Source organism: Vigna radiata, chromosome 2, assembly GCF_000741045.1.
Source record: "Vigna radiata var. radiata cultivar VC1973A chromosome 2, Vradiata_ver6, whole genome shotgun sequence".
Taxonomy (NCBI): Eukaryota; Viridiplantae; Streptophyta; class Magnoliopsida; order Fabales; family Fabaceae; genus Vigna; species Vigna radiata.
In genome coordinates this window covers 22,463,582-22,476,350 of record NC_028352.1, presented here as the reverse complement: position 1 = coordinate 22,476,350, position 12,769 = coordinate 22,463,582, and the positions used below count along the sequence as shown (strand labels likewise).

The following is a 12,769-nucleotide window of genomic DNA, read 5'->3' as shown; positions in this document are numbered from 1 at the left end:
AAATCTTCCTACTCAACCCTACACTATACTTTCACAATTAATTACGATTTGTTAATTTTAAAACAATCATTTCATAAACATACTCATAATTATAAAACAGTCTTTAAAAAAAATCATATAGGCAGCACGAGTTACTTAAATTGAAAAAAATAATTTATATAAACAATTTTCTTTAATTTATAAAAACTTCTAAATCTAAAATAAGTAGATCTATATTAAAATAGTATTTCTTATTTATAAACAACATACATGTGGACAAAATTCTTTTCCTAATATCGACTAAATTTCCTTCCTTTCTTTTTCAAGTTTCGCATTTGTCAACTTTTTTCTACCGAGATAACATTAATTATTTTCTTATCATATATATACACACACATAAGTAGCATGCTTCATCTAGAAGCACACGTGTGCGGTATTTAATTAAACATGGCTAGCTCTGGCTAATTCAAACGTTTCGTGATTAAATTCCATCGTCACTTTCAACTTTTCAACACACCATACATTTAAATCATTGATGGAAGACGCCTGCATAAAGATATTCTGTAAATTAAAATGTAGAAATCGAGAAAGTTTACCAATACAATCACCCTCATATAAAATTAGGTGTAACATAATATATATATATATATATATATATATATATATATATATATATATATATATATATATATATATATGTATGTATGTATATGTATATTGCAACATTGATTCATGTAAGTATATTGCAATTCATAAATAACACACAATACAGTACATGAAACAACTAAAAGAAGATTCATCGATCAGCTGCACTATTCACTTCACCAGAGTCTCAAGAACAAATTTAAGTAATAATAACATTTTCAATCGATACTTCTTCCCATCAACGAACACCTCCTTATGTTATCCTCCTCTAAGGGCCAAAGCAAAACCATTTTTTCTGCACACAAATAATATCACATAATTGAATTTGCATTGAAAGGAATTCCATGTTGCTAAAATGGCTATATATGTCAGAATGCATCATCTAAGATTACCAAAATCTTTAAATTTTCAGCCTGATAAATTGAATTTATCGACTTTTTTCATGTAAATTGAAAATGGGTATGTGTCAGATCATGAAAACCTGGTAATTCTTAATCATAGTTTGAAGGCAATAATGTACCTTTGTGTTGTTAGAGGCACTCTTGCTCTTTTTTTGATTCTTGCGTTTTCGAGAATCGTATTTTCGCTGAGAAGGGAATCGTCCCGAGACTGAGGCAACTTTCTTTTCATCTCTGGCTTTGTTGAATATAACAGTGAATCCTTCAGCTGAAGCAGGATCATTCACATCCCATTCCCCAAACTTAGGTAAAGGCTTTCCTTGTTTTTGATCATAATACTGCATGAAGAAAAATGTCAATATCACCCAAACAAATCATCAATTGGTCAATGTTTTTGCCATGGCATATTGCAAACAATATTTAGATTTCCCAACAAACAGAATGGCATAAACAAAATCTGTTCCATAAAAGACGAGAAAATGAAATATGGACAAGATTGATTCTTTCTTCTGGATTTGATAAGATAAATCCTATCCGAACATTTCCATGGTAATATATATCATCTGGGTCTATAAAAAAATTGGAAAGTTTTGTTTTTTTTTATCGTTTGTAACAAGCTATTTTGTTCTTACAAGAAAAGAAAAGAAGAGAATGTAAATGTTGGAAATGACATAAATGCAATGATGCATGGTAATTGAGAAGGTGGTGAAGAAGAAGAAAACATACCGAGGCCATGGATTGAAGCTTAATGATAATCAACAAAGCCAGAAACGATGAAGAAAATGAATAGGTACAGAAAAAGATGAATGCCTAAAGTGTTGGAATGCATAGCGTTTTATAAAAGATGTACAAGAACAGAAAACGAAGTGCACGAAAATTAGCTGTAGGATTTCCATGGCCAACTCATCTAAAACACGGTTTATTTAATTCTCTACATTTTTTTTTAATTTTTTTTTGTTAACTATAGCACAGATCAAATGTTGTCCTTTTCCCATTACCTGTTTCCGTTACAAAATAACAAATAAAAAACCTAACTTTAATCTGACTTTTCTTTTTTGTTTTAACATTAAAATTTGTTTTAATTTTTGTAATTTTCCCACCAAAAGGATGCTTATAATATTGGACGTTTATTTCCCTTCTTAATCCTTTGTAACTTGCTATTTTGTTTTATGTGTAAAAAAAAAAAAGAAGAAAAACTATATCTTAGAAATCATTCGAGATATGTATTAAAAATAATGATGAAAAAATAAGACTCGCATTCATTCAAGATTACTTCAAATGATTAAGGCTAAAATGTAAAGATTTATGTATGTTGTGATGATATCTTAATCTTGTTTTTTTGAGTATATGATTTATATGCTCAATAATTATTATTTTCATAACCCTGTTTCCGTTGCAAAATAACATCTTACAATATTTACAATGTATTAATAGCTTATTTAGTCTAACTATTTTGATTTTATATTGAACGATTGATTATATTCAGTTCAGAATCAACAAGAGATTTTTTAATGATAAAAAATGAATAGTAAAGAGTTGTATCATAATCATTTTTTAAATAAAAAATTACGATTGTAATTAGTTGTGGGTGTGAATATCAAAGCTTCTGGAATGATGGGGTGTAGGAAGTAATATCCTACCTTTGCGTTGCATTACATTTTCAAGATTCATCATTGATTTTGTTTCAGCCCAAAATTTGTACGGACTGAAGAGAAAAAAAATAGGAAACAACTGGTCGGTTCCTGCATCCCGGTATAAGTTGTACTTTCCAAACTATTCCTAATATTATAAAATTTTCTACACCTTCTTATTTTTTTAAGTTTTTCGTACCGGATGTTTATGGAAGGTATTTCCGAATGTGAGAAAGGAATGCACCAAAGGAGGCAATGTGAGAATGAGTGCTAGGTGTAAGGTAATAGTTATACGTATAGAAATGATGGAACTACGTTAGGGCCACGTTGACTTCTTCAATTAAGCAATTAAAATTCATTGGCCAAAAGAAAAACATTGAATCATTTAAAAACATATACTAAATTGAAGCTAAAAAATTGTCAAACAACTAAAAAAATCTCAATAATGAGAGAAAATAAAGTATTAAACCATAAAACAATGAAAACATACAAAATCACATATACAACTGGTCTCTGTATAAATGAATCACCCTTAAGATCCTTCTACTTTTTTATTACATTATCATGCAAAAATAATCATCTGCCTACTTTCTACCCACCACATACTATGATATTGAAATAATTGTAGGCCATTACAATGGAGGGGCTTCGTTTTTGGGGAAAAAAAAAACTGTCAAAATATGAGCCCTAACATTGAAGACCAGAATCTCTGAATCCCTAAAATGTGATTCCAGAGAACAAATAGAGGATTTTATGAGATATGAGAAAAACGGGTTAGGTTTCACTAAGAAGTAAAAAGAAATACATGAATAAAAAGAGACAACTTTATATCTACAATACAATTTGCAGACGCCGGACATCCAATGTTGCGAAGTCCAGGTAGGTTTGATTTCAACTTTTCTACAAGATCGTCCCCAGCAGCCAGATATGCAAGATAAGCAAATAACCAACAAGTCCTAATCTTGCTCTAGGACGACTCATGAGAACTCGACCACCAGATAACCTGCATAGGGAAATCAAGTTCCTTTTTTTGATAGAATTCAAAATAAATGGAACTTTGCAACAGTAAAACTAGAGTTGTATACTCAGTTGCAATAATAAAAACATTGAGTTTGTATTTCTGAAAATGCTTTCATTTAAAGTATTTAAGTTCAATTAAAAGGAACTATTAGCATTGATATAATAGATATCGGAATTTACCAACTTATTTAATGATTTTATTTAGAAGTAGTTACCACAATGCTACTAAACACATATAGTTGTCTCTAGTTAATCTATTTTAGCAGTTTTATCATTAAACAAACTAAACAACGCCAATAAATCAATTCCAATTGTTCAGGGCCGAGATACCTTCTTTAATAAAATAGAGTTTTTTAACAAATCGTTAGTCCCTTTTTTCCAAAGAAAATGTCATGGTGTATGGTGATTTGAATTTGATACTAGGAGAAAGATGACTTTTTTTTTTCCTAAATAATTCCAAATATATCTTAAAATTTTTTCCTATAGAATGAAACCATTTTAACAGTTTAGTAACTGCTTCATTTAACGCTCTCCAAACCATGGATCTTTAGCATCCTCTGGCCGATCTTTCTCAATACAGCATGGTATTTTTTGAGATTCTACGCAAAAATATCATCTTTAAAATTTTAGGTCTTCTGCTTTCAAAGTTCGGCCATCAATTTTACCATGTAAACTCTACGATTCTTTCATGTTAAAACACAAGCAATTTCAAACACTCTTCGTTTACCTCGGTTTAAAAAAGTAAAAGAAAATAGCAATTTTACCAGAGTCCATCAATACGATCTGCAATGAGTTTTCCATGTTTTGGTACAAATCCAGAAGTGTTTAGAGACTTGAATACGCGACCTGCAAAGTAACCTAGAATTAAGTCGTCAAATTTTCAAAGCAATAATTCACAATAATGAGAAGCTCATAATTACCTTTATCCTCATCCGTATCCACTCTGTTAATCAAATTATCAGACTCCATACTAATATCAAGTGCAAGATGGTCAGCAGATCCTTTTCGCATATTCCGCACATGAGCAGCTGATGAGACAGGTGATATTGCTTTCTTGCCACGTGATGAACCCTGTGCAAAGAAGCATACATTTAACATGCATTTCCCTTAATCACTTTAACACATAATTCGAGAATGCATCATAATATAAAGGAGTTGATAAAAGAAAAAGCAAGACATGATCAGTCAGAAATCAAATGAATATTCGATATATGTATGTGAAGGGAGAAAATTTCCCTTCAAAACAAATTTCTAGTTCATCCGCATTTATTTCAAGAAAAGAAATAAGGCAACGGTAGATAGACATATCTATTTGTCATATTTCAGGATCAATTCAGAAAGATAAAGACAGGTGTCAACTAATGACACATTAAACCATCAATATTATGTCACAAAGAATCACAGGATATGTTTCTAATGAGTCGTTGAAACATTTGAACTTAAATATCCTTGCAGAATCCACTTCCAATATCAAATTATGTAAGAACTATAAAGCTTAGAAAACAAGGTTAAAATTGACCACCTCTTCAACTTCAGTTATCTCAGACCCAGTAGGTAATGAGGATGCTTCATATATGCTCCTGTCCTGGACAATGTCTGGCTGAGAAGTCCTGTCTTGAAGTGAATCTTCAAGTAGTTTAACCTTGGTTTTTAATTCATCGATAACCTTCTGACTTCCAACTAACTTAATATCAAGTTCTTGGGCCTTGGATTTTGAATCATCACATTCTGAACGAATGGCAACAATACGTTTTTCCAATGCTGGTATTAATTCCTTCAAATCCTTAGATTTCCTACTTACAACCCATTCACCGGCTCCCAAAGAAATATCCATAATTTTTTCTAATACATAAGTGAGCTCAGACAATTCATTCTTGAGCATTTTTGCATCTTCACAGTTTCTACTGAGTTGTTTAACTTCCTCCTTCATATCCTTAATTTCAAGATCCTTTGTTTCAACGATTGACTGCAGCTTTTCTTTATCATGAGACATAGAGTTTAATTGATCATGCAACCTAGTAATACTATCAATAATGTAAGAGAGTTTTTTCATAGGGGCTGAAGTAGGTAGCTCCAAGTCATCTTCAGACTCTACAATAGGGATTTTGATCCTATCTATCTTGTCAAAGACATCTCTCATTTGAGATGATGTAAGGAGGGAGTTTTCTGCCAATGGAAAATGAAGATTTGAAATTAAATCAACTTATGAAATAAAATAAAATCCAATATGGTTAAATCAAGAAACATATCAAATTTCTTTACCTTCTTTTGCCAACAAAGCATCGTGCATCGATGAAATCTCAGCTTCTTTTTCTTTCAATTTTTCTTCTAGGGCATGATAACTCTCTAACTTATCCTTAAGCTCACTGCAAGCACTTTGGAGTGATTGAATATCAGATTCCAGCAGCGAAACTCTGCTTTTATTTAAGTCTCTATCATCTGTGACTAATTCAAAAGCAACCGTTGCTTCTTTCAATTTATTCTGTAAATCTTCAATTGTTGCATCTAACTGCTCACTTCTAAATTCAAACTGTCTAATCAAAGCTTGAGCTTTTCTAGAAGTACTAATCAACTTATGTGTGGCCTCCACGTATTTACCGTTCTTATGATGATCTGCTTGCGCATCTGCTTCAAGGTTTAACTTTTCAACCTCAGAAATGGAGTCTAGCAGCCCAAGATTCTTGTCAACTTCACTCTGAAGTGCAATGGTAGAATCACTGCATGCAGATAGCAATACATTGATATTGTTTTCTAAAGTGGCAATAATATTTTCCTGTTCTTCTTTCAACTTTTTCATGGTATTTGCTTCTTCTTTCAAACTTTCCATGTTCTGAACAATAGTCTCCGAGATGGCCTCAGTTTCCAACAGTTTTCCATGGAGAGGAGAAATAAACTCATCCATAGAATACGAAAATTCATCAAACTTATCTGCAATGTGTTTGCTGCTCAACTCAAATTCTTTCACAATCTTTCCAAATGATAAGATTATGGTGTCAATATCAGCATCATCAATCTCTGTGTTGTCCAGTTCAACTTCAAAATTTTTAGGACCATCCAAGAATGTTTTTCTCATATGTGTACTTTCCTGGAGCAAACAACACATTAAGACAGAAATATAGACAAAAACACTAACAGAACAAAAACAACAATAGACACACACACAGAAAATGATTTAACAGAATGAAAAGATTTGAAACAGCACATTTGATATCAAAAGCCATGTAATTTTCTAATCAATACACATATCCATGCATTGATCACCATTAACTTTTTTCAATTATATGTGGACACATATGTTACTCATGGGAAGTCTTGGACGGCACATTAACAGGTTAATTAAGTATTCAACGTACGAAATAAAAGAAAATAATAACAAGCAAAAGGGGTGGTAACGATACTACCTCCATCACTAGCTGTCCCTTTGAGTCCATTGCAGTCAAGGCAACATTATCTCTAATTTTGTTAACAACGAGACTCATATTCTCCAGGGTCTCATTTTTCCTCTCAAAGAATTGTTTTATTCTGGGAAATAGAGTAGTGTCCTTCATGAGCACCTGAAGATCATTAAGAAGTCCAATGAGCTTTAGGGACCTGTTTTCTAAGTTGACATTCTTTCCAGCTAAGTCGTCCATGCATGAATTTAACTTCAAATTGAGTGAAGATATCTCCTGCTTTGCAATTTTATTTGAATTTTCTAAGGTGGAAACATCATCTTGTGCCTTTGATAATGCATCCTCCAGTGATTTTATAGTTTCAGAAGCGTCTACCAAATTGTTGGCATGATTTGCAGCTTCATCTTGCAGCTTCTTCAATTCATTTTCCATCTCAGTCTTGACAACTTGATCAGCATTATACTTTTCAGTCAATAAATTGACATTACCCTCAACCTCAGATAGTCTATCTTCTAGATCCTCTATTTTCCTGCTAGCCTGTGCCATTTTGCTTGTTTGGCTGGCTGCTTCATCTTTAAAACTCTCTAACACTCTCTCTGCAGCTACTCTGCTAACTTGAGCCTGCTCTTTTTCATCAGAAAGAATAGAAATATCTTTTGCGGCTTGTGATAATGCCTCTTCAAGTGACTTATTAGTACCCTGAACCTGATATAGTTTATCTTCTAGATCCTTTATGGTCCTGCTGGCCTCGGTCAGTTTGCTAGTTTGACTGGCTGCTTCATCATTAAAACTCTCTAACACTCTCTCTGCAGCTACTCTGCTAACTTGAGCCTGCTCTTTTTCTTCGGAAAGAATAGAAATATCTTTTTCTGCTTGTGATAACGCATCTTCAAGTAACTTTTTAGTACCCTCAACCTGATATAGTTTATCTTCCAGATCCTTTATGGTCTTGCTAGCCTCTGCCAGTTTGCTTGCTTGACTGGTTGCTTCATCTTTAAAACTCTCTAACTCTCTTTCAGCAGCAACTCTGCTAGCTTGAGCTTGCTCTTTCTCTACAGAAAGAATAGAAATATCTTTTTCTGCTTCTGATAAGGCATCTTCAAGTGACTTGTTGGTACTGAAGACCTCGGCAACTTTACCTTTAACTTTCTGTAACTCTTCCTCCATTTTTCCCTTCTGATGTTCTAATTCTGTTTTCTCTTCAGCAAGTAGAGAAACACTGTCATTCAAAGACGATAATTCCCGTTCAAGGGATTTTACAGTGGCTTGGGATTCAGCTACTTTAATTTCAAGTATACTGGCATTCTCCTTCACTAGCTGCAACTCTTGCTCTATGTGTACCTTGGCATCTCGGCATTCACTGACATAATCAGCAAGCCACTTCACCTTTTCTATTGGTTCATCAAAAGCAGGCTCAACAGGAAGAATGATACCATCAATACACTTCATCACTTTCTGTAACATGTTATTGCTCTCAGTTAAAAATTGTTCTAACTGATTCCTCTCCCTTTTCATTTCCAGAATATCAGCCTCCAGCTTTGGGATGCTTTCCACATTACTGGACAATCTGTTGATCTCATCCCTGTATTCAGAAACAGCAGATTCTTGCTTCTGCAAATCAACCTTCAACTGCTCAATCTCTGCGTTCCTTTCATTTAGAAGACCTTTTAGATTGTCCCTATCCTGAACCAGTCCCTTTCCTTTCTTAACTGCCATGGACAACTTATCCCTAAGCATGGCAGTCTTCTCCTCTGATCGATCAAGATCTTGCAGCAGAGAACTCCTTTCTTCTTTCAAAGTTGTAATTTCCTCAGATGCCACTTTTAGTTCTTCTGAAAGGTTATTTGTACTTGATCTAATTAGCATCTCCTCTTCTAGTATATCTTCATAGAGTATTAAACCTTGGTCTCTAACATACAAGAGACTTTGAATGTTTTCAAACAACTCAGCATCAATCTTAGATGCTCTAGAGAAGGGACCAGTCTGCCCTTTTAGAATTTGAAAGCATAAGTCGATGATCACAGAAGTGTTGGAATAGTCAATCCTTTCATCTTCCTTGTTCAGGCCACAAAGATCGACTAACATATTGACTATCTGATCCTTCTCCAAAGAAATTTGACAGTTCTTGCCAAAAAGTTCATCATATTTGAACTTCAAATCAGTTAATTCTGACAGAAGGTAATATTTTTCCTGCAATTCCAGCACAAGAGAAATACTCAACTGATCAATATTGTAACGGGATGCTTCCAAGATTGTGGAATTTTCTTCCTGTAGAGTGTCCATGGTCTCCCGGGCCCTAAGACAAGAATCCACAATCCAATTCATTTGTGATTCCAAATCATATGATGAAACAGGCTCTGGTATGTCCACTAGAGATAGAGATTCCTTCAATTTGCACAACTCTATGAAGGCTTCCTTCAGTGTATTTCTCTCATCCGCAAGCCACCTGAGTTTCTCTGGCACATCAAACATTCCAGGATCATCAGGTTTGGCATAAGACAAGATTTCTTCCACTTGATCCAAAACTGCATTCTTTTCTAATAATGAGTTCTGTAGGGAAATGACCATATTTTCACTATGGGCCAACTCTTCCTTAGCAAGCTCAGCAGCTTGGAGTGCGACTGACTTCTCTTCCAATTCAATCAAGCATTTATCAAGCTCGCTGGATTTATCAGCCAGAGACTTCTTTAACGAATCTCGCTGCTGTACCAATGCCTTTCCTTTAGTCACAGCCATACTAAGCTTTTCTTTCGTATTAGCACATTTAACCTTTTCCTGCTCAAGTTCTATTTTCAAATTTCCTAGCTCAGTATTCAATGTCCCTAGCATCACCTTTTCCTTATCAAGCTCATCAACCAATTTCCGGTTTTCATCTTCTAACTGAGCCAGTTTTTCAACCAATTCTGTTTCCTTTCTTTTGAGCTCCAGTAACCCACCATGAGCACCAGCAAGTATGCTCCCATATTGCTGCTCTTTAGAATCCAAGCCTACCTGGGAGAAAGATTGCCCAAGTTGATAAATTTCAGAAAGAATCTGATTGTACTTTCCAATTAAATGCGTAGTGCCTTCTTCAATATAAACTATTTTCCCACTAATAGAATCATCCAATACTTGTTCTTGAGTGACAACTGTTGCAAGAGAAGATATCATTTTATCCATCAAATTCTCAACAAAATGATCCTTTTCAAGTTGAGCTTGAGCTGAAACCTGAAAATTATCATTAGATACCATTAACTGATCTAGCTTTGTATTAAGATCCTCTATCTCACGGTCCCTGGAAGAGAGATGTTCCCGAAGATTACTTATAGTGGTTTCACTGTTTGACCGTTCTTCTGAAGCAGTGTTCACAAATTCCAAACATTCTTTTATCAGCTCCCTCAACGGAAACTCGCTCACGTCCCTATCTCCAACTTCAGTTCCATTCTCTTTGCCATTGAGAGTCTTTAGCTGAAAATAAAGATCAAGCACTCCCTGTGTAACAGTTTGTCTTTCTTCCTGCTCAACTCAAAAAAGAAATAATGAGTACATCACATCAAAATTCATTCTGTGCAAGCTAAAACCACTCTCAAATTAATACAAACAACAAACCTGGTATTCCTGCAAAATCCGTTCTTTCTCAGCATCAGTTTTCTCCAGCTGATCTGGGGAGTGAGCATCCCCCTCTCCATTGCCCATTTCAACAGAATGTCTCTGCTGGTGATGCATAAATTCATTTTCCTCCGTTCCGTCATCTTCATTCTTCTCAGTTGAAACTTCTTCATCCTTTTGCCCGGTTAACTCATCGGGACAATCAACAAACATGTCATCCCTGGCAGTATCCTCTGCAGACTTTTCATCATCAGGTTCCCCATGATCAACACGCTCTCCCTGCTTCACTCACATTAATCCAAAAGCATCAATGTTCCGCATTGCCCAATTTTCGTAGCTCGAGTAATAAACAATTGGTAACCAATAAGTACCTGGTCTTGATTTGTACCAGTGTTTGATTCGGTATCCACATTTGATTGGTCGTGCCCCACACCACCCCCTGAATCCGAATCCGCTTCCGAAACCAGCTCCGCTACGTGACTCTCAGACATCTCAACATTCAAATTCCTCACTCCCAAACGAGATTCGGATCTGCAATTTCTATTTCCTTCAAAAAAAAAAAAAACACAAACGATAACTCAAACAAAAATAAAACCAATTAAATACAAATTCAAATGAATTAAATCAAACAGCAAATGAGCTTGAACATTTATTTTGATATATGAAACCCTAAAATGAAATTGACTTGGAAAACCTGAAATAGCAGAGTGAAAGCCAATCAAACTGTAAATGCATACCTGTTAAGACGACGAATTTCGGATTCTAAGAAAAATAATAAAATTTAAAAGCAGGTTTTTTTTTTATTAATTTTTATTTGGTTATTATTATAGTTTTGGATTATTGGTACTACTACAGATCCTGAAACTGGTCTGTGTCTGTGGTAAACGGTAACGTTGTGAGACTCGTCGTTGACCTTCCTCACCTGTTTCTTTGGTACTCAAAAACGACGTCATTTGATGCGGAAGAGCTGATACGTCACTTTGTAATTTTCTATAAATTATAATCTTTTTTTTTTTCATTTACAAATTACTTTTTTTTTCAAAATTGTAATTTACCTGTGTTGGTGGGATTTTAAAGATTGTTTTAAGACACGACAACTTTTTCATTTAAAAAAATGATTTATTATATTTTTTATAACTAAGATTTTGTAATTACATTTTAATGAGTTTATGTAGTAAGATTTTTTTAAGGAAATTGCAGATTTATAAGTTTTAAAAGAATTTTATGATTGTTTTGGAAAAAAAAAATTAAATTATAAGAACTAACTAATAATAAGAAATAAAGTAAACTAAATAAATATTTTTATTTTTTATTAAATAAATAATTAGTTGGGATGTGATACTATTAAGACGAAGTATTATATCCTAAATTCAGACAAACGCACCTGGAGAGAAAATTGCTAAATCTTTTTGCATTAATAGAAAGATAAGAAATTAAATAATAAATAAAAATAATTAAAACAATTGTAAATTTGGTTTTTTGCTGTTTTTGTTAAAAGATATTTATTTTATTGAATGTTTTTTTCATATTTTTACATCAAATATTAATTGTTTGATTATTATTTATGTATTTTGTATCAAGAATAAAAAGACTGTTTATTTCAGTTTCAAGTTTAAATATTATTAATTAATTTTTTATTAAAAAAACTTTTAAATTGTCCCAAAATGTCATAATTTTTAACTGAGTTTCATTTTAAAGCCTTAAATAAATTATTACAAACTAAAACAATAAAAATAAATAAAGTAATGAAATTTAATTTATTTTACCAAATTTTTTTATTTCATATCTCCTCATGATTAAATTAGTTTTTGTTTAAGTATTAATTTAAAAAAATGCTACTTTTTTATAAAGATAATTATGATTTTCAAACTTTATTTCCTTAGTGTCCAAATTCACAATGTTTTACTTAAAATTACAGAATATAAAAAGCTTAAACACTCAATGAAACAGAAATTTTTTACAAAATTTAATAAAAAAATATCCATTTTTTTTTCAATAAGAGTCACATTACTCAACTTGACAACAAAATCAATTCATAATAACTAAATTAAAAAACATATAATTTTTAATAAAAATTCAATTAAAATTAAATTCACCACTGTCATAAAGGTTATAG

General features: G+C 32.9%; 2 protein-coding genes across 2 annotated transcripts; both read right to left on the bottom strand.

The window, feature by feature from the left end:
* Window positions 1-691: 691 nt before the first annotated feature.
* LOC111240599 (RPM1-interacting protein 4-like) lies at window positions 692-1,828 on the bottom strand. The gene is made up of 3 exons (XM_022775983.1): window positions 1,749-1,828; window positions 1,145-1,360; window positions 692-919 (listed from the first exon to the last, which is right to left on the bottom strand). Exons 1-3 carry the CDS (start codon window positions 1,755-1,757, stop codon window positions 893-895), a joined length of 252 nt encoding a protein of 83 aa, XP_022631704.1. The 5' UTR covers window positions 1,758-1,828; the 3' UTR covers window positions 692-892.
* A 1,271-nt stretch (window positions 1,829-3,099) lies between these two features.
* Window positions 3,100-11,385, bottom strand: LOC106756117 (myosin-11). Its single transcript, XM_014638393.2, has 9 exons — window positions 11,348-11,385; window positions 11,025-11,200; window positions 10,654-10,935; window positions 7,075-10,560; window positions 5,936-6,758; window positions 5,196-5,839; window positions 4,594-4,744; window positions 4,438-4,519; window positions 3,100-3,656 (listed from the first exon to the last, which is right to left on the bottom strand). The coding sequence occupies exons 2-9, from the start codon at window positions 11,142-11,144 to the stop codon at window positions 3,554-3,556; spliced, it is 5,691 nt and encodes a 1,896-aa protein (XP_014493879.1). The 5' UTR covers window positions 11,145-11,200; window positions 11,348-11,385; the 3' UTR covers window positions 3,100-3,553.
* Window positions 11,386-12,769: the final 1,384 nt, after the last annotated feature.

Coding starts and splice junctions, on each gene's coding strand:
- LOC111240599 (XM_022775983.1), bottom strand. Junction 920..1,144: donor GTGCCTCTAACAACACAAAG/GTACATTATTGC, acceptor ATTTGTGTGCAG/AAAAAATGGTTTTGCTTTGG.
- LOC106756117 (XM_014638393.2), bottom strand. CDS start 11,144: ATGTCTGAGAGTCACGTAGCGGAGCTGGTTTCGGAAGCGGATTCGGAT. Junction 4,745..5,195: donor AGATAACTGAAGTTGAAGAG/GTGGTCAATTTT, acceptor TTCTTTGCACAG/GGTTCATCACGTGGCAAGAA. Junction 3,657..4,437: donor GATCGTATTGATGGACTCTG/GTAAAATTGCTA, acceptor TTCCCTATGCAG/GTTATCTGGTGGTCGAGTTC.